This window comes from Mesoplodon densirostris, chromosome 4 (genome assembly GCF_025265405.1).
Source record: "Mesoplodon densirostris isolate mMesDen1 chromosome 4, mMesDen1 primary haplotype, whole genome shotgun sequence".
Classification (NCBI taxonomy): Eukaryota; Metazoa; Chordata; class Mammalia; order Artiodactyla; family Ziphiidae; genus Mesoplodon; species Mesoplodon densirostris.
The window spans coordinates 101,153,280-101,175,479 of record NC_082664.1 but is presented as its reverse complement, the minus strand read 5'-3'; the positions used below and the strand labels follow the sequence as shown (position 1 = coordinate 101,175,479).

The following is a 22,200-nucleotide window of genomic DNA, read 5'->3' as shown; positions in this document are numbered from 1 at the left end:
TAACCTAAAGGGAAACACAGACCATGGCTCAAAGGAGGCTGTTGAGAGGCACTGACATGAGCTCAGTGGAGTAATTAAGCCCCTACTATGTGTCCGGTACCTTCTCCTGGACAGATACTGGTTCTCCATCAAAACAGGTAAGAACACCACAAGACAGCTAATATTCTGTTAGACTGAAAAACTGCTTGTCTCTTTTTCTCCCCTCATCCAAACCAAACCAAACATACAAACAACAAAATAATAGGGTGAACACCACCAAAACATACAAACAACAAAACAATAGGGTGAACACCACCAAAGAGGACAGAAGCTTACCCTGTCCTGTCCCTCTGCTCTTGACTGTATAATCAGCTGCATTGATTTCTACAGGTTGAACTTTATTGCTTCACGTTGCTCAGGAGTACATTCAGGACTCCCAAACAGGGCTTAGAACACAGGCCTGGTGCGCTTGACTGGGTGGAGAAGAAACCACACTTCCCACGACCTGAACAGTGGGCAGCAAGAAAAACAGCCTTGCAGGCTCATGGGGAACCAACAGCTTCTTCTCCTCAGAGGATTTCCCTGTGAGTATATATATGTTTCCATTTTACATGCTTCTCATGAACGGCCTGCTTTGCAAGCGTGGAAGATAATCTATTAGCAACCACGGCAGAATCTTTTTCCTGAGAAACTTCCTCAGGATTGGTCTGGCTATCATCCCAGGGACCAGCTGGCCGCCCTGAACGGAACATTTCTGTGGGTCACCCTGGCCCTGCATGCAAGGCATGGGAAATGTTGCCACGCCCGAGCGAGGGGATGCTCTAGGTTATTATTGGAGATGGGGAAGTGGAATCAGGGATTTGAATGTAGAGACACCGCTTAACCAAACCCTACAAATCATCACTAGGGGAAGCTATTCCACTGGAGGGTGGGGAGAAAGTAGCGATTTTTATGGAGAAGCACGTTCCTTCCTGCTCGGAAGACATTAGGAAGTCTGTCAAAGGATTCCTTAGAAGCTCTTGGTTTCCCCTTATTATTTTGCCTGTTAAGGGCGGCTAGCAAACTCCTTAGGGGACTCGTGAGCAGAAGCATCTCTGGCTCCTTCGTTAGCTGTGAGGAAAGCCCACATGCTGTGGCTTCCTGGAGTGGCAGTGTCCCTTGGGTGCCTGGGAGCTTCACAGCCTCCCTCTGTGGAGGCGTGAAGAAGGCAGCAAAGCTGCTGGGCTTCCCTGACAGCGCACAGCCTCAGCAGGAGGAAGACAGCAAACTCTGTCCCCCAGAGACAGAGACTTCTAGAAAATGTGTTCACTCCATATGCAGGAATATTACTGGTAGAAACCTTTTTGGTCTATATGTAGGAGTTACAAAATCCTGTCTCAAGTTGCAGCAAAGAGAGCCTTTTCCATCCATCCCTGGGCACCTTCCACTAAAGTGGTGGAGGGCTTTGTAGCAGAAGAGAGAGAACGTTAGCATTCACTTTCTAGGTTTATTCCGTCCCTTACATTTTTGTTTTCCATAAGTCCAATGAAGATATCACCAGGAAATCTTTCCATTCAAAATCCTGCTCAAAACCAAGCAAATAATCAAGGGGCTGGATTGGGAAGGGTATGTACAACAGTTCCTTGTAGCACAAAAGGAAAATTAAAGCTAGACTAGGTTTTCTGTTCTGGAGTATGGGAGAGAAATTAAAATTTTTAAAGGTGACAACAACACATGTTAGAGCCATCTTACCAGAGGGGACTTTAAATTTCGATCCAGTTGTTGATAAAACTGAGCCCTGGAGTTGTTTTCCTTTGTCATCCTAACCTCTTAGGAAATATAGCCAAAATGCAAAGAGTTTTCAAAATCTTAGGAAAAATAGCCAAAATGCAAAGAGTTTTCAAAAATCTTTTTTAAAAAACAAAAACACAAATAGCCCCATGAAACACGAGGTTCTGCAGCCTCAGTGGGTGTGGACTGATTTGGGGGAGCTACACAATCATATACAAGAGGGCAGTGATCCATTAGCAATACATTTTCAAGACAAAACCAACCCAACACCTATACAGGATGGAATCACAGCCTCAGGAGCCACAGAGTGTACATAGTTTATGAACTGTTGGAGAACAACCCCACCTTTAACTAGTTAACATATTGACGAGCGTCCCCATTTTCAGGAACAAGGACAGACTCGAGCAAAACACAGGAGAAAGCTCTTCCGGAAGCATCCTGTCCCGAGGATGCAGCTGATCACGGTGGCTCCGCACCACGACACAAGCTTCTTTTGGGCATCCTTGCTCCGTGGGGCTTTTCTCTAGTTTGGGGCTGTAACTCAAACTGCCCCATTTACAGCATTTGTTAAAAATTCAGCACAACGCCCCTCTCCCCCCACCCCACTCTTTTCTTTCCTGATTCTCTTGTCGCCTTCTAGATGACCTGAAAATACGTGTCTGTCTGAGGTGAAAAAGCCAACCAACCAACCCATCCTTGGGGTCTTTCCAGGCCCAGGAGCGGCCTAGATCAAGGTCACTGCAATAGCATGAAAGGTGGGTTAACTGGACCCTGTGTGTGCATGTGCGTGTGCTCTCTCTCTCATAAGCTCTGCCCCTCGGCAAACGGCCTCACCAGGCCAAGTCAGCTGGAGGCAAGAGGTTTTCCTGTGATTCTTACCGCAAACAACGGTAGGTTCGCTTCTAGCTGTTTGAGGTTCATCCACTTTCAAAACACACACAGACAAAGGCCTCTTAGTTCAAGACTGACCCTGAAAATATTACAGACATTTTCAGGCAGTGAACGTGCAGTAGCTTCCAGGAGCTTGTGGGTCTGTTATCCCAGACACTACATGCTGCCCAAAGCTTGTGCTAGGGAACCGTTCTTTTTTCCCTCTCCTCTCCCCAGAAGCCCTGCACCCATACACACAACCCACAGCTGAGCATGTCTCCGCTGCAGGTTGAAAAGAACACCTCTTGGCATGTGAAGCAGGCATATGAAAGGGCTTCCCATGAGAGTGATCACTGAATCATGGGGAATAAATGGAGAAGGCAAATTTGCAATTCATCACGTTATCCCCTGTTGCATCAAATGTGATCCTTTTAAAGGCAGGGTGCATATACACTCTCTTTTTTAAGCTTTTTTTTTTTTTCTTATAACACACTGCATATTCTTGTTTTCACAGACTATCCAAATGAGGATAAAATGATAAAAAAATTACAATAGATTAATTGCATCCCTTGAATAACATTGTATTTTTGGTGCATTAAAAAAGGAGAAAAGTAAAAGCAACCAGCATAATAAATTCGGCCTAGAGAACTGTGTTAGTGACTGAAGGGTTAACACAGATTTGAGAAGTAGTTAAAAATAGTATCAGAGGATTACACATACAACAGTTTGAAATTCATATGCATTGCATTTTTGTCCTTAAAAATGGCAAAATGTTTGGCAAATGTAAGCAAATGACTTGGACTAGGTTGGGTTTCACCGGCTCTGAGCGAAGTCAGTCATAGCCAGGCGAGGCCCACTGCTTCCTGAGGTCACTCTGCGGGGCTGGGGGATGCACTCCAGTGGGAGGTGCTGCAGGGAAGGGGAGGTGCTGGCCCCCCATGTCCGGCTCCCCCTGGGGCCCTCAGTCTTGAGAAATGGAAATGGAGCTGGTGAGAGGTGTCAATTACAGTCTCCAGCACAGATCACCCTTTAGCATCGCTGAGAGAACTCTGGGGCCTTGAACCACATGTGTAGACTGGGTGAGTCGTCTACACAGCGACCCATATTGCAAAAGTTAGAGAAGTGGGCCTCCACTCCTCTGACTTGGGTGCCCCTCCACCCCCGTGTGGGTGGGGAGGGTGGCATGGGTTGTGTCACTAGTGCTTATCCTGGCAAATGTTGTCAACTTGGGTTTTTTAGTAGACTTCTTTGTTTTAATATATATATATATATATTTTGTTTTGTATGTGTATATATATCCAGAAAGGTCCGTCCTCCAAGCCGGCCACCACTGTTCCCTGAATTTGGCAGTGCCTGTTGCTTGCAGCTGTCGGCATCCTGAAAAACCATGAGGTGCCTTCAAAGAGTAGACTCTGAGCCCCAGGAGGTTGCATGTCAACCACGTGATCCCACGCTCTCCTTATTTTGAATCCTGTCTGGCTCTGATTTTGAGAAAAAGGGCAAAGGTGCTGTGTGTACATGTGTGTGTGTCTCTGTGTGTATTGAGGTTTTTTTTTTTTAAACTTTTTTCTTTCTTTTTTTTTTTTTTTTTTTTTTAGGAAAAATGACCCTTGGATGACGAATACAGAGTTCAACCCTCCTTCAGTCACTATAAAACAGACTCCATGTTCTCACACCACTCATGATCTTCAAGGTTATAGATAAATTTTGTCCTATGTGTCTGGTTTGCGGGCACAGGGTCCCTCCCCAGATTGTCTAGGGTCAGAGTAGAGGCAAAGAACTCACTGGTGCTCAGCCCGCCCTCGTGGTTTTTGATGTATCGTTTATAGTTTTTCCTCAGGCACTGCCACGTGGTGGTGTAGAGGAGGAAGGCAAAGGACTTGAGCGCGATGGCGATGCTGACATACAGGTATCTGTAGGCCACATTGTCGTAGAGGACGCAGGCGCCTTGCTCCCCACAGAATGTGCTCCAGAACAGGCAGGTGGAGTCGATGCCGGCCCCGAAGATGAGCGGTGGGGGGATGAAGCCTGTCAGAGGGAAACGGACAGTTAATGTTTGGGCTTGAACGGCTGGTTTGATGGAGAGAAGGGCTCCCCTGTCCCCGTACGTTATCTCTTCCGACAGGACTGCAGGGTTCGTGGACCATATTCAGTGGTTCTACAGCACAGTGGGGAAAAGACCCTGTCTGGAGGTCGAACTGCTTGGGTTCGAATCTCAGCTGTGCCTCTTACTGCACAAGCCTGTGCAAGTTACTTAAGCTCTCTGTGCCTTAGTTTCCCCACCTGCAAAATGGGGTTAATAATATCAGTCCTTCTCAGATCACTGTGAAGGTTGGCTCATTGAATACGTGGAAAGCATTTAGAACAGTGTGTGGCACAGGGTAAACACAAAACAAATGACATCTGGGATCATCATCCACTGAGAGTCTCAGAAGGAAGAGAGTCTTCCCTGAAGGGAGACATTCTTGGTGTCACTCAAAGAAGTGCACCCTTGTAGAGGAAACTGCTAAGAGGCATCATACTCTGTGTATTGTTCTTTTGCATGGGGCTTCTGAGGCTTTGTGTGCTCTTGAGAGGAGGGAGTTGGAACCAGAGGGGACCAGAGGTTGAAAATGAGTACGCTACACCTTATGTGTGTGTATATATAATACGTGCACACACATATACATATGAAGGATGTGTTCTCATATATGTATATATACACAGATTTGTAAATATACATGTGTGTATGGTTTAATAGCTGGAAAATATCTGCACACATACTGACAACTTTCCTTCCCCTAAATATTACCACTGGAGCAGAATACTTTTCATTCTGAACCAGGAACTGGTTTTAAAACCGTCACAATAGATCATTTCATGCACCTACAACCAGTCATTGAAAAAGGCAGATGAGATGGAAACTATTCATCATCCTTAATTCAGTTCTCTGTTACTCTCTGCATTCATGTGCCTGCTGCTACCCCCGAGCTCAAAGGTTATCAGGCCTGGCTGCACATTAAAATCATCTAAGGTGTCCTACCCCAGACCAATTAAATCAGAATATTGGGTATGTGGCCTGGTCATCAGCATTGTTAAAATAAAACATTCCCAGGTGATTCTGGCCTGTTGGGGGAAAAATATTTCATCTGCATTATGGGAAAGCAATGGATGGGCCATTAATACAAATTAATTGCTTCAGAAGAAACAGTGTCCCCAAGGCCAGAATATGGTACCAATCATCTTCGGTGAGAAGCAGGAAGTGATCCCTGGAAGCAGGTGGTGACAATTCCCATATCCCAGTGCCGAGGTACCCTGATACCCTGAGCACTCTTTTCAGCCCTGGACTGAGTTTCACTTTTGTATTAAGGAAAATCCCACTGAGAATTTGATGAGATATCGACCTTTCGTCCAGAAAAATACATCTACCCACAAAATCGCATCCACATTTCAGGGGTTTCATGGACCCCTGAAGTCCATCCATGATCACCAGAATAAGAATGGCTGTTATATCCACAGCAGAGCCTCCCCCTTTCTGAGGGGCCCTCAGAGGGCAGCCTGGGAGAGGGAGGCTTAATGAAGGAAGCAGCACTTCCTTGGTTTGTTTGTTTTTTTAATTGAAGTCTAGTTGATTCACAATGTTATGTTAGTTTTAGGTGTACAGCAGTGATTCAATTACACATATCTATTCTTTTTCAGATTCTTTTCCATTATAGGTTATTACAAGATATTGAATTCAGTTCCCACGCTATACAGTAGGTCCTTGTTGTTTATCTATTTTATATGTAGTAGTGTGAATCTGTTAATCCCAAACTCCTAATTTATCCCTTCCCTCCCTTTCCCCTTTGATAACCATAAGTTTGTTTTCTGGTCTATGTCTGTGAGTCTGTTTCCTTGTTTGTTTGTTTTTAACATCTTTATTGGAGTATAATCGCTTTACAGTGTTGTGTTAGTTTCTGCTGTATAACAAAGTGAATCAGCTGTATGTGTACATATCTCCCCATATCCCCTCCCTCTTGCGTCTCCCTCCCACACTCCCTATCCCACCCCTCTAGGTGGTCATAAAGCACCGAGCTGCTCTCCCTGTGCTATGCAGCTGCTTCCCACTAGCTATCTGTTTTACATTTCATAGTGTATATATGTCAGTGCTACTCTCTCACTTCATCCCAGCTTACCCTTCCCCCTCCCTGTGTCCTCAAGTCCATGCTGTACGTCTGTGTCTTTATTCCTGTCCTGCCCCTAGGTTCATCAGAACCATTTTTTCCTTTTTTTTTTTTAGATTCCATACATATGTGTTAGAGTCTTTCATACAGTGTTTCCTTGGTTTTAATGACTGGCCTGGGATGGCATGGGGGGAGAACTGTATGATCCTATCAGTGCTGATGAGGTTGCCAGGGCTTCCTCCCAGGCCCAGGTGCCTCAGCACTTATCCTTAGCACTGTCCAACTCTGTCGCTTGTTACCCCAAAGAGAAACCACATCCCCCAGGAAGAAATTTTCATTGAAACTGCAATTAAATCTCTCTGGCAGCTTGAGTTAATAAACTCCCAGCTCAAATTCCCAATACAACCCGCTCCCTCTTTGCAGCTCCCAGGTCAGGTTGGTCTTGGTGGGTGGAAACTCACATTCCCAGCATTCTCTGCCCCAAAGGCTGCCCAGGTGTTTGAGACCTTTCTCACTAACCAGTGTGTCTTCTCCTGCTCCCCCACAGACACCGTGCTTCATTTAACTGAAAAAGAGCCAACTGGAGGAACTGCCATGGCAACCACCGATAGACATTAAGCTACACTTCACATTACTTAGGTAAAGAAATGGCGATCTGGAGCCAGTGTAGATTGTGGATAGACTTGGGGATCAATGGGACAAATTTGGCCTGCTCCTGTGGCCCAGTGGGAGAATGCAGATCCATTCACTTGTCTATTTGTCAGAGTTTTATTAGGTTGTAATTAGCTTCCATGCTCCTCCCTCCTTTTCCTTCTGCCTCTCTTGTCCTAGCCCCACCCACCGCCAGGCAATGGGAAGCCAAGACTATGACATCTCTGGTATAAGCTTTGCCAAGGGAAGGAACTGATGGTACAGGGCCCCTCCCTCCACAATGCACAGGTGCCTGAAGAGTTGTATGCAAATCCAAGTTGGGCAAATCAGGTCATATTTTAAGCACATTACAGGAAATGTACAGTATAATGGAACCATTCATTAATGCTTGCTTAAATTAAAAAAAAAAATCCCTCGAAAGTGCCCGTATGTAACTCTTTCACATACCTGATCCGAGTGAGGATTTTTATAACATGGAGTTGTCTTAAAGTAGGGCATATTTCTATGTGCTAACGATGTCAATTTTATCCTTGTCAAGCTTTACTATTGGATGACAAGGCCCTGGAAAGTATCAGAAAAAGCCTTCAAACAGAAATTAGAAAGCTAAGTGCCTAGCAAGTTTTTCATGTTATACTCGATATTTTGGAGAGCATTTGTGGTCACGATGAAAGACCCTCTCACTTAAGGAGCTGAAAGGTTGGGGTAAGTTACTTTCGGTGCCTCAGTTTCTTGATCTTTTAGGAAATAATATGGCCTGCCTGGTCAGAGTCAAGGTGAGCACTCTGGTACAAATGAGGGGAGTGTTATGCAAGGGTCTGGCCCTTCCATATGGCCAGAACTTTTGCTACCTTATTTATCTTGTACAGGGGACTTGGGGGTGATAGTTTAGAATAAACTCTGGATTGGGTACCTTACGAGTAGTACCTCATAACCTTTGTGAAATCCCTTTTACATTACTGAACAGAGGAAATATTAGCTTTCTTTTCTGCCAAGTTCATCTTTTCCTTTTTGACTTAAAATGCTTTTCCAAAGGGGAGCTCTAGCTCTCAGGTCCTGAATTCCAGGTGTGCACAGAATATTAGAGGTGAAGCACTTGCTGGATCTCTTATTTAGAGGTCTTTGCCATTCTAGAACTCATCTGATTAGTGACGGAAGGGAGGTAAGTTGGGTAAGGTGTGTGTTAGTACCTACTTCTGCTGTTATGTCCTCAGTTACCTAAGGAAGAAGGAGGCAAGTGATGATAATGAAGTACTTCTTTAGAAACCGTGTGTTTTAAAAGAATGCTCTCCTCCCTGGAGCCCGCAGGAACCGTCCTCTCCCTTTTGAGCTCTTTTCTTCCTATGTTTCCTTGGGAGGAACTCACAGATGCAGTAGGCATTAACTAAGGTCCCATCACAAGGACACTGGGAACCCACCATATGTTGGGGAGGGTATCCGGAAGCTCAAAGCTGTTACTCGCTATTACAGAGAATATTAAAAGGATTAAATCTTACTTCCTATTACACTCAGGCCCAAATTGCAGCTATATTTCAATGCAAAAATTGCAGTGCCACTTAAGGAAATTGTCTCTGTTTTCCTGAAATCTATTAACAATGATTAAACCTCGGTGTCTTGTATCTTGGTTACTTAATTCACTCCCTGGGTTGAAAAGGCCAGACCTATTTATATTCTTTGCTCTAAACTTAAAAGGAGAACAAAGGCTTTTGTAAGAAAAATAAATTCACATTCCTTTATGGGACAAAATGGAAGCTGCAAATTACTCTTGCGTTTACATTTCAAAAGATATCTATTCCTCTCTGAGCTTACCTGCCAAGACTTGAATTCACCACGGAATCTCTATTCAACCTGATGGAATTACTGTTACCTCCAGCACAAGCTAGAAAGGGATGTCAAAGTATGTTCTCCTGAAAGGGTTAATGAGTTTCTCTGTTTCAGCAATGCCAAGAAAGAGACTGGACTGTCAACATCGTCCAGCATCGTCCACGGGGAACCTGACATTCAGTTTTCTTAAATCTGAGAAGTTGGGAGGAGCTACTCTATTCTCATTTCATTCCTGGCTGCCTTGTTAAACTCACTGAGGCTCAAAGAGCTTAAATAACCTGCCAAAGGCCTAACGGCCAGTAATGGCAGAGCTGGACTCAAACCCAGGTATGCCTGACTGCAATGGGGTCCATGGCAAGTATCCGATATCCCCTTAGAACAGGCCAGGATGTAGATCGTGGGTGGTTCAGGTCCTTCAGGAGGTCAGATAAATCACTGGTGCTTAGTAAATGTTTGCTGAATAAACAACTAAATGCAGAGGTGAGTGGAAGGGGTCTCCCCCACATTCCAGACCCTATATCCTGCGCCCCACCATCCCATGGCTGAGGGCACGGCCTCTCATCTGGGATCTCTGGCTGGCTGCGCTTACTCCTTATGCACTCATTCTACATGTTCATTTCTCCCACTTGCTGTAGAACTTCTTTATATTCAAGACTTCACAATGGGAGCTCAACAAATGTTTGATGAACCACAATCAGGAGCTTCTAAGACGTACTTCTCCTAGACCAGCTCACCAATGACCCAAGGATGGTCTGCTCAGGAATGACACCTGTGTACAGAGGTGCACCTTGAGGTTCCCAATGCTCTTTGCCCAGCAGGTTGCTCTGGTAGACTAAGAGCAGGCATTTGTGGAGGAGCGTTTGTGGCAGGTAGTGAGTCAGCCCAAGTCAGCCCTCACAATTCCCTTGAGACCCCTGTGTCTGTTACCTTATCCTATTAAAGGCTTCTCTGGAGGCCCAGTCCCAGAGGCTCAAATCCTCAGCTTTATCTGGTGCTTCTGCTGTTTCTCTCTTGCTTTCATCTAGTCCCGGGGTGGGGGGTGCTCAACAGACATTACCTCCACAATATGGCTTCCAACTGTCCTTGCCTTTTAATCCCACTGCCTTACCCTGGTCACTTTCTCTTTTTCTCAGTGCTTTAGCTATCCTGCATCCTGCTGAACCACCTTGCACCTTTCTCCCAGGTTGATCTTCCTAAAACTCAGAATTCTGAATATTGCCATCTCATACCATCATTTGTTCCACACTGGCAATGACTCAGCCAAGTAAACTTTTTTCCCTTGAAATTCAAGGTCCAAACTCTTCTAGCCCTTTACGTTACCCATACTTGCTTCATTCTCCTACTGGAGAGGGCAGGCTCTGGCTCCCACTTATTTTTATATCCTTTGCAGCATCGAGAACAGTGCTTTTGACATAGCAGGATCTCAGTGTATACTTATTTTCATTCATTTAATTTAGTGTAACATCTACGGCATGCAGTAGACCTCCAGGAGCAAGATTCTGGATCAGACCCTCGAGCGGACGTTGTGCCGACACCCAGAGAGAAAAGCGGTGATCAGGCCATTTGCAAAAGGATGAAGAAGGATGGATTTGGTTACATCAGGCATTCTGCTTTGAGTAGGTCATTCAGTTTTCTCTGTATATCCTGACCTTTATCCAGCTCAGTCTTCTCTCCCACTCAACTTCTACTGCTGTCCTGGGTGACCTGAACTTCTCCATGGACATGAGCTACCACACTTTGGCCTTTCAACAGCTCACGGCTTACCCTCAATGTCAAGGATGTTCCCATCCTCTCTAGTCATGCCACACGCTGGGTTTTGTCACTTCACAGACACCAAAGCTTTGGCCACAGATTCTAATTCTTTTTTACATGAATTACTAAATCCAGTTCCTACGTTCCTTTCTCTCTCTCCCCTCTCCTAGCTCACCTCTTCCTTATCCAGCCCAGGTACCATGGTCAATCACTTTAGCCTCACTGTGACCACCGTCCTTAATTTCTTTGCTCCACACTCCTTCCACTGCACCTACCACTGATATCACCAATGGCATTCCTAGGCTGCCACGGGCTGCTTGGGAAGCTCTTGGTGCCACACTGACCTGGGCCAATGCAGTCTCTGCCCCTGCCCTTTCTAACAACTCCTTTCCATTGGCATTTAAAGCAACAAGGGAAAATAACCTTGCCTTCACGTCTGGATCTTGCTCTCTATACTCCTCACAGCCAAGTATCCACAAAGAGTGGTCTCCCCTCACTGCCCCCACTTCCTCAAGCTCCGACCCACCAATGGTGGTGAATCAAAGACTGAGCCTTGAGACCAGCACTGTCCAGTATGATAGCTACTGGCCACATGCAGCTACTTAAATGAAAAAAAATAAAAATGAAGTGAAACTAGTTTATGGAAGCCGCCTTTCAAGTGCTCCATAGCCCCATGTGGCACAGATTTGGAGTATCTGTGACAACAGAAAGTTCTGTTGGACAGTGTTGGTCTATACCACTCCCAACTTGCTCCTCATCCTGATCTTCCTGTTTTAATAAATAATATCCCCATGCACCACATGATCCAAATCTTTTATCAGGAGCTGTCACTGTGGATTCCTCCTTCTCAGATACTCCAGTCTGTACACTTCCATCCAGAGACTAAGCCTTGACGATTCTTCCTCTACCCACATCTCCCCATCTTGGTAGCCAGCATCTCAGCTTGGGTCTCCATCAGCTACTCTGTTATACCAGTGGCTTGTTACTCAGTTCCCACATTCTCTACATGGTAGACAGTGGGCCTTTCTAAAAATGCACAATGGCTCTTCAATGACTTCATTTGCCTTAGGGATAAAGGTCAAACTTGTCAAAAGGGCAGCAGCCCTTCCTGAGCACGTTCCTGACAGCCGCCCTCCCCAAGCCCATCTTCTGCCAGTCCCCCCAGCCACACGGCCTTCCTGCAGCCCCCAAACATGCTTCAGCCTTTGTTCACGTCCAGGCTTTTACTCCTTTAAGTCCCTCTGTCTAAAGCACTCTCTCCTTTTTGCTCAGCTGTGTAACTCTTCCTCGTTCTTTCTTCACATCTTAGGTAGATATCACATCCTTTCAAACCCACACCCCTGTCCCCATTCCCAGGCCAGGCTAGGTGGCTCTCCCACATGTCCCCCTGTCACTTGTGCTGACTGCATCTCAGATCTCATCACACTGAACTGCGACGTCTGCACTGTATCCCCATTACCTACGTGGGGGCCAAGCACAACGGTTGACAATGTCATGAAATCTGATTTCTCGGTTGGCCCTTCATTAACAGTAAAGGTGGTTAATCTTATTGGGTGCTGCAGGAAATGGAATCAGGCCAAGTGCAAAGACTTCTTTGATAAGCCAATTTTTTTTTTTTTTTTTTTTTGCAGTACGCGGGCCTCTCACTATTGTGGCCTCTCCCATTGCGGAGCACAGGCTCCGGACGCGCAGGCCCAGCAGCCATGGCTCACAGGCCCAGCTGCTCTGCAGCATGTGGGATCCTCCCGGACCGGGGCACGAACCCGTGTCCTTTGCATCGACAGGTGGACTCTCAACCACTGCACCACCAGGGAAGCCCGATAAGCCACTTTTAATTAAAAGATGAAACTGTCTCATATCTTTCTAGAGCTGTTTTCTAAACTGTGATGTGTGACCCATATGGGTAATACAATCAGTATGGTTGGTCATGACCCACTATTTAAAAAGGATGGAATGGAACAGAAAGTAGCAGAGTACATCATGCATATTAAGGGTGAATATTTTTCATGAAATCTTTGCTTCAGCTATATTTGTGATATGTGTGTATGTACTGGGCCATACTGTAAAGCTTATCTCTTGCTGTGGCTCACAGAGGTTGAAAAATACTCTTCTAGATAATGCTTGGTTGATTATTCCCGGAGCAGACATACAAATAGAGAACCAGCTTTAGAAACAGCATGTCACATTACACATGCTGTATAATTTTCAGTTCTGCCTTCAAGTGTCCTATAATTTTCATTAACTTTTCAAAAATAGCTTGCAAATTTTCTTTCATTTTGTGCTATCAAAATTATTCTGCAGGCTAATTTTTACCAGCTATATTGAGTCCTCAGCATCTGTTTAGAGATACAGAGACCTCTGCAGCAACTCCATAGATGGAGAGCTTTCATCTTCCCTGGTCAGCTTCTGAAAGAACTCCCTAAGAGCAGCACTGAGCTCACTCACCCGGGTATGGTCCACGGAGCTTTGAACACATTCATTCAACATTTTCAGAAATAAGGGTCCCCTACTTACTACCTGATATTACACATTCATCTGTCCATCCACCCAAACCAGGGTGAAATGGGGGAGCATCACCACACATGCATTTTCTATCCTCCCAATGATAAGAGAAAAAAAATCAGCGTAATTGGTACTCTGTGCAGTTAGAGAGCTCTAAAAGCCACTACAATTTCCAGGAAGGCCTAAATGTTTTAGTCTGAATTACTGCTGAACTTGTTTGAACTAGGTATTATTATACCTAGAACATTTCTATTTTCTATGAACCAGAAATAAGACAAAGATGCCATTTAAGTTTCTCCATATGTACCAACAGATGTGGATTGATTGATAGTGATTGAGAAGATTCTGAGGTCTTGTCCTGGGCATGGCAAAAGTGATCATAGCAATTGATTGAAAGTTATTTGCTATTGAAAGTTATTTGCTATTGAAAGTTATTTGCTATAGGCAGAGATGGGCATATGTCATGTATTTGCCATTCCCCAGGGAAAACCTTATCTTATTAATTGATTTAAGAGTGAATAATTTTCTTTCACATATCAATTATATAGGAAGTAATCTCATTATGCAAGTAATAAAATATATATATTCATTCAAATTTTAAAAACAAATTTAGAAAATATCATTTATAGCCTCACTATTCAATGATAATAGCTGATACCATTTTCACATCTAGCTTTCCAGTATTTTCCATATTTATATATACTTTAAAAACATTTGCATATATAATATATTATAGACCTCTTTTTCCCCCTCCACATATCATGTGCCTTTTCCAAGTCTATGAATATTTTTCTTTCCAGAACTTTAAAAGGGAACATAAATCCTACTGGAATTAGAGCTCATAATGGATTTAACTAATTCCCTGCTGTTGGGTATTTAGGTTGTTGCCAATTTTTAACTTTTATAGACATTTTTATAAACATTTCTATAGTTAATTCTTTATGCTCATCCAGGTTATATACTATTTGGAATGAGAAACTTTATTTTTACTCTGAAGATATAGGCCATGGTTACTTCCCTTTCCACATCTATTTACCATTTAATGTCCATTAAAGAAGACCACAGCCTTATTATTCAAGAAAAAAAGTTGTCCTATCTTGATCTTGGCCTTGACAAAGGGAGTTCATAAAGCAACAGTGTGGTCTAGAGGGAGAAGGGTTACCTTTTTGGCCTTTCCAGCTTTTCCCCAGCTGGTCCCAGCACCCTGGAAGAACCACGGGCTAGTCCCATCCTGTTTTCCCATCTTTAAAATTGGGGCATTAGACTTGATTCCTTCTATCCATACCAAACCTTGGAATGTAGGGTCTATAGCATGAAGGTCATATTTGCCCCATCCAGGAAACCCAAGGTAAATACACTAAATCAGTTTGGAAAAATTTAAAGGATGCAAAGTTTCCATCTGTGAAGCATTGTGAGAATACCTCTCTCCTCGAGCTGGAAGCCCCATAAGTGAAGCATTTCACAAGCTACTCATGGGTTGTTTAATGAGGGTTCCAAATGACACCATCACATTTCTTTCCCTTTGGTGCCATCGCTTTTCCTCCTTATGCCAATGAGAATTAAGGGTGGTACAAAGGCATAGTTGATATCAACAAAAACTCTGCAATATCCAGGGAGTGTGTGAGTTTAGGTCTAAACCCTGAGCAAAATTAACAGACTTGATGTTTCTCTGGTTTACCAAAGAACCTCATAAGAAAAATGACAAACTCAAGAAAGGGGATGATTCCACTGATACGTACTCACCTGGTTATAAGCATCCAATTCATTATTGGGGAAATAAAGAGATAATACGTACCCAACAAACGGAGGAGGAGAAAAAGAACTCCCAGGGCGTAGGATTTGAGTTCAGGGCTGACTGTCCTACGTGCAAAGAAGAGAAGAGGAAAAAAGAAAAGATTCTTATCACTCCACTTTAATTAACAGACCCCAGAGTCATCCGCTGCTGTCCATCAGAATCCTTCTGTAGAAAATGATTAATGGTTTTGTGCTTTTGTTTTCTTTCACTTTCCCTGCCCAAACTCTGAAAAATCCCTGCAACTGCAGTGACATAAGTTTAGGAATTTAACAGTGTTTTTTATTAACTAAAACTAATCTTGTTATTTGAAGGATGGAATGCAAATTTGGTCCACAAGGTCTTTCATCTTCCCTGGTCAGCTTCTGAAAGAACTCCCTAAGAGCAGCACTGAGCTCACTTACCCGGGTATGGTCCATGGAGCTCTGAACACATTAGGTGCTCAATAAATGTCAGTTTGAATACATTCATTCAACATTTTCAGAAATAAGGGTCCCCTACTTGCTACCTGACATTACATATTCATCTGTCCCTCCACCCAAACCAGGGTGAAATGGGGGAGCATCACCACACATGCATTTTCTATCCTCCCAATGATAAGAGAAAAAAAAATCAGCATAATTGGTACTCTGTGCAGTTAAAGGCACTTTGCTTTTGCTGGGACAGGGAAACATCTTAAATTGGTGGGTATATGTATCTGGGGAAAATATTGACAGGAAAGACAGTTCTCCTTATGCTATACAAACAGGCAAGAACCATAAACACCTTTGTCATTCTAGCACCATTTTGTGAAATCAACCAGACTGGCATGGGTCGATTCCCTAGATGGACCATTTGTGAAATAATCCATTCATCTATATCCAGTTTCTGTACCTTTTAAATTGGAAAAGCACCTTCATATAGTTGCATCACTTTGTTTTGAACCGACTCAATGTTCTTGGCTTTGGTTTACCCACAACAGTCCCTGAGCATGATCTTTTCACACATTTTCTAGAACAGTCTCAGAGGGTAACACTTTCTGGGATAAGAGTGACAGTAGAGGGGGTTTTGAAATGGTGACTGATTCCAGATAGGCCCTCACAGCTGGTCATAGATCGCCTGCATTATGCCTCTTACTCTTGAAACTAGTATTTACTCAATGCTTGTCTTCTCTCCTTGAGGCCAAGGACTGTTTGCATCTCGTTCATCATCAGTGTGGTGTGTGACACACAGCACATGCTGAGTGAATGTATAAGTGGGAAGGTGGGTGGGCACATGTCTCCCACTAAGCCCCGGGCAGCCCTGTCTCTGGTGTGCTGGTAGAGGGGGAGGCATCTGACTGACCACATGCACTCCAGGTCATCCTGAACACCACCAGCAGAGAAACCTTCTCTTGTCCCATCCCCATTATGAGTCTCTAGGGAAGACGGGGAGGTAAGTGCACTACTCTGCCCCCTGGAAGGGCCGGGCTAGACCTAGAGACACTCTTGTGTGGCTGAGCCTCAGGAAACACCAGGAGCATTTCAGTGTGGCCGAAAGGCCAGGAAGACTCATGCGGTGCAGGAAGGACCTAGGCAAGCAAAACATTAGAAATAAAGTTACCAATGGGACATCTAAATCCAGTGGGATACCTAGTACACAAGATATATAACCCATCTCTGGACTTGGTAGCTAGAATACTATTCTTAACCGACCCCAGGGGTCATTCCTCCAATCATCCAGTGGCAACCATCCAATTACCTACCACCTGGTTTGAGCATCAGATGGGCATGCCTTTGGCTTCTTGGTATATAAGGCCAAAAGACACTGTCACACCAAAAAGGACATGGATGTTGTTTTCACAATCTTTGCCCTATTTCTGAGATTTTTCAGAGAAAACTAAAAATGTGTTATTCTTGGGGAAATACACATTCCTTTTCAATTGCAAAGAGTCCAGTATAAGTAAGCAGTCCCAGGGCAGCAGGTCAAGACTTTCCATTGAATGACAGGGAAACCACTCTCTGGCTGATCAAGCCAGATACCTGTACAATATCAAAGATGAGATCAGTGTTTCTGGACAGAAACATGGTCAGTTCTCTTTCAAATGTGCATGGAACAAAATCCAAGCTCTTTGGAGTTAATATTGGTGCCATGGTTTCACTTTTTGCACATTCATTTGAAGGTACTGACTTGAAAGACACAAAGATAAAGGCAAATTCTCCTTATCAAGAAAACATGCTGGCATAGTGAGCTACAGTACTTATCACTTGAAGTTTGGTTTCCTTTTAGCTATCATGTCACTAGGAATAAAGTGAATAAGATGCTAAGATCTCCCTTCATATCCTGTTGGGAAACTGGTTCCCACAGGAGCAATAATCCTTCTCGGCTTTAGTTACGGAGAAATGGAGGGTTTGGGTCAACATTACTGAAAGTGCGAGGCCAGGCCAGGGAGAGGGCCTTAGCTCCACAACTTACTAGCTACATGACCTTGAGGATACTGCTTAATCACTCTCTGAGCCTCTGGCGTCTCCCTATCTGAGTGCTAATAAAGATGCAAACATAGGAAGTTAAAACAAGAGCCCAGTGTGGGCACCTAAGTGACTGCTAGTTGGTATCTTCCCCTGCTGATGTCCTGAGCACGGTTGTTGGCAAGTATGCTTCTGTCTGGAGTAAGAATGGGAGTGGGTCTATTGCTCTGGCATGGGACGAGGGCTGGTGCTCATCTGGGCTGTGGCTCCGACTGTTTGTGCCCTTGTACCTCCCTAGAACATCTGTGATGGCAAATTGGAGTGGATAGATGGAAGATGGTTTACCGTGGACCCCTCAAAAGGCAAGTGGGCACATACTTCCAGCTATGAGGTAGACAAGGCCCAGCCTGGGTCATCCAGGCCATCTGTTGCTGGTGCATTGAAAAGGAATCAAATATTTCCTGAAAATCTCCTAGAGCTATTTATCAAGCTGAGGTTTGGAAGTGATTAAGATTTCAAATAACTTTCTGTGTTTGGTCTGCCAGCTACAACTACTGAGCTGGGTTTGGCAGAGGAGTCAAGGGGAGAGAAAAAAGGGGACCAGTCATTGCTAATGGTTGTAAAGGTCATTTTTCCTGCTTCTTGGTGCCTTTTGTGTGTGAACGGCACAATATAACTTCAAAGGAATTTCTAATAATAAAAAGTAATGCAGCCACCCTAAACCCATACCTGAGATCTGATGGGTTTTGTCCATGTGCATATTATATATAATCATCTTCCATATATAATTTAAATTCAATAGTTCATTTCATAAACACTTTTCACATTCTTAAGAATTTTCATTATTCCACTGAGCTGTGGTACTATAACTTAACTCACTATTTCAATTCAGATTTTTCTGCTATTATAGTTAACATTGTAATAAAAATCTGTCTCCACTGAACTTTCCTTCTTGTAGAGAAGTATTTTCTTAAGACAAGTAGCAATAGGTAGGGTTACCACATAAAAAACCTGAACATTTTTATGGCTGTTGACTTACATTTGCCATACTGCTTTTTGAAAGAAGTGATACGCTTCTCAAAGCCACCAGCAATATGTGATTTTTACCCGTTTTGCTACAGCCTTGCTTACAGCACTGGGTATGAATTTTTTAAATTTATTTTTCAAATTTAGTAAGTATAAAATGGTAATTTGCTATTGTACCCTTAATGCTTCTGCACATTAAAAGTGCTTTACTAATGACTTTATAACGTAAGTACTGTGTAAATTCTTTTCCTCGTGAATTCGTAACCAAGATCAGGAAGTGTGGTAGGCACAGTGAGAAAAAGAGATAGGCCAGATAAAGCAGCTGGTGATGTACATTTGTACAGGCTGCATCCAAGCATTTCATACCTACTTTTATCCCTAGCCCTTGGGATTGGTTTGTTTAGATAACTGCATCCTGGTGAGATGGATCTGTGTTTGGTGCCACTTCTTCTCGTTCAGATGGATGCCAGAGCATGGAACATTCTGCTTCTAGGTTCCTCAGTCTAGATAACTTTGTAATTGTGTAAGCTACTCAGAATATTACTCAGTAATTCACCTTTGAGGCACCTCGTCTGCCCCCAGGACAGGTCGTGAGAGATGGGGTAACAGAATTACGGGGGGCTCTCTCCAACCATCCACTTATACAAAAGCAGTCACTGCTTGCCTTCCATTAGCCACTCAGCCCTGCATCACACTTTGTCAATGACCCCTCACATCTTCACGACATTTGCACACACATGGTCTCGGCAGGACCCACACCACAGCAGGAGGCAGGCAGGACCCATGACATCACCTCTAGTTCCAGATTCAGAAACAAGTCTGAGGGAAAATGGGACCAAGGTCATATGGCTAATCAGTGCCTGGACAGGAGCCAGACACAGGGACTTGGCTAGTCCAGTGTCATTTTCATTTTACTCCAACAATGTGGCTCTTTACAAATATCAATGAGGGACCACAGTCCCCTTCCAAATCACCTGCAGAGTCTCTTCTTGGGATGACATGAAAGTGTAGTGTTCTCTCTCGGGCCGTGCTTTCTACTTTTGGTGTGAGATCTCTATCAAACGTAACCGATTCCTACCAGCCTAGGGAAGCTGGCTTGTAAGACTCATATAGTCCCCGGAGTTCTGATTTCCAGGAGAACTGCAGACACACAGCAGGTGGGGAGGGGGAGACAGGAGGATGGCTCTCGGGTCCGGGTTCCAGGGGCTAAGCTTACCTGATAAGGATAATGACTGAGGGAGTCTGAGCCATTGCCCCAATCATGCTGCAGACACACATCACACACAGGAAGGTGAGGAAGGCCTCTTGGCAGCCAGGACTGGGGCATTTTCCAGGGACCACAGTTGCATTCTCAGGTGGGACGGTCGTGAGGCACGCACAGCTGGTGAGATTCTGAAAGGGAAGCATTCAGCCCTTTTAACTGGGGGTATCTCCAGTTTCCCACTCCAAAGCCATCCAGCAGCTGTAACTGTCACAGCCTTATTACACATTCTGTAGCATTTCATTAATTAGGCCTGAATAAACGAGTTAGATTTTTTTAAAGAGGCTGCAAAACACATGTAAATAAAGGAATATTTATGGAGAGGAGAGATGATTTCCCCGTCTCCTGTGTATTTCGTATCTATGCTCAAGAATCCCTCAATAAGCCGAACCGCAAACAAACGTGTCCCCCCCCAATACAATTAGAGAGGAACCTGTGCTTCCACAATGTGATAAAACATTGCCAAATTAACAATGTAATCACTTGCCAATTTGTCCTCTCTTTTATGCAGTTATAATTACACTGAAGTATATTAAAAGAAGTAAATCAGGTAACCCGCATATGGTTGCTGGTTCAGGACTCAAGGTGGCACTTGGAACAAAGACTGTGCACTGTCACGCGTGAAGTTGCTGAGCTCGTCGGGCTGTGAGAGGGGGCCAGCTAATGGGAAAGTTCTCGAGTGGCTGAGAAAGCAAAGAGGGTGCAGAGATGCCAGAGAGTGTAGAGCGGATCGTGGGGAGAGAGCTGGAGCCCAGCGAGATACATTTATTAATATATGATCAGAGAGGAGAAAGACAAGCAGCTGCATTCCGTTTGATCTTCGGGTGGATTCTTGCCCAGACAGCCCTGCTCCCCAGCATGGTCCTGGCTCACGCTTGAGGAATTTCTGATGGCAAAGGGAAAAGCGGGGACTCGGAGAGGCAGTGCCGTGCCGAGCCAGCAGCCGAGCCAATTAAGGTTCGATAATAATAGTGCAGAGGCCTTTAATGAATACAAAGTGAAAACAATCATAAATGATTCATCGCTTTTCTTTCCAGGACTGCTCGGCTCTCAGGGCACATGCCGAGGTAAATCCTAGTGAGAGTCAAACAAATCCCCTTTGGCTTTTACATTTCTCCTCCTCGGTCCGCCTCCCCTCATCTTTGTTCTTCTCCTCTTCCCTCTCCTCTTCTTTCCCCAGAGGTCACACACACTGGAGCTTTTCTTATCCCTTTAAGCTACACGGGATGCTTTCAGGGGTGTCCAAAGCCTGCTGCTTCCATCCTGTGTGGCTGTGTCCTGCCGAGAAGCTTTTACCCATGCACAGTCGGGGAGACCTTGGGTGGGGCTGGACCCTTCTTCCTAAGCCATCTGGCACGGCAGGTGCCCTTGTGTAAATGGCCCCATCTCAGCACCCAGGGGTGTTTACCGTCACGCCCTGAAAAGTGCTGAGGCCCTGCCCCTCTGTCCCTTTCCATACCCCTCTGCCTGGAGACACACTAGCTCTTCTCCAAAACCCCGTGTTGATGTCTCCTCCAGCTGCAAGGCCCCTCCACAAGTCGGCCCCCATGTGAGCGGGCAGTTCCCTCCATGAGGGTACACTCCACACCCCACAGCAGAGACCCTCACTGCCCTCCTGGAGGAGACCTTGCACTCCTGGGATGAGAACGTGTATTACCTGTGATTTACTGAGCATCGTCTCAGAGCACAGTGCTGAGACACAGCAGGGGGAACTCAGCAGACGGTTTTAGAATGCCTGCGTGAACAGATCTTCCTCTGCTTTTATTAGGAAGCAGGCCTTCTCCTCAAGTCTAACTGAAAATGCCTCTTCTCTGCCTTCCAGGGAGAGGAAACTTCTCCTCTCCCCCACCCCGACTTCACAGCTAAACGTTTCTAGCTGTTCACACTCACCACCTCCGCGTCCTCACCTCCCATGCTCTCAACTCACTCAAGCCGACTTCGGTCCCCACCCGCAGTAATCGGATCAGCTAAGCTCGCCAGTGGCTTCCATAGCCTGACCCCGCCATCCACTTCTCTCTTCCTGGAGGTCTCCCTCCCCACCCCCAGCATGTGCCTGTGACCCACTTCCTCCTTGACTTCCACAGCTTGCTCTCTGGTTTCCTTCCTCCCTCTCTGGTCGCTCCTTTTGCATCTTCCTTGCTGGCACCTTCCCCCGACCCCACTTTAAAATGCTGGAACTCCTCGGGGTTCTGGTCCAGGCTTTCTTCC

General features: G+C 44.9%; 1 protein-coding gene across 2 annotated transcripts in view; it reads right to left on the bottom strand.

Annotated features, from left to right (window-relative positions):
* Positions 1 to 22,200, bottom strand: part of SLCO3A1 (solute carrier organic anion transporter family member 3A1) — a 320,294-nt gene that overhangs the window by 4,964 nt on the left and 293,130 nt on the right. Inside the window, exons 8-10 of one of the 2 annotated variants that reach the window (XM_060096879.1) lie at positions 19,948 to 20,123; positions 15,283 to 15,347; positions 4,405 to 4,647 (exon numbers count right to left, since the gene is read on the bottom strand). In XM_060096879.1, the coding sequence (XP_059952862.1) occupies positions 4,405 to 4,647; positions 15,283 to 15,347; positions 19,948 to 20,123 (484 nt within the window). Of the gene's footprint in view, positions 1 to 1,467; positions 4,648 to 15,282; positions 15,348 to 19,947; positions 20,124 to 22,200 lie in introns of those variants that run through there. The other variant, XM_060096878.1, reaches the window with a different exon arrangement.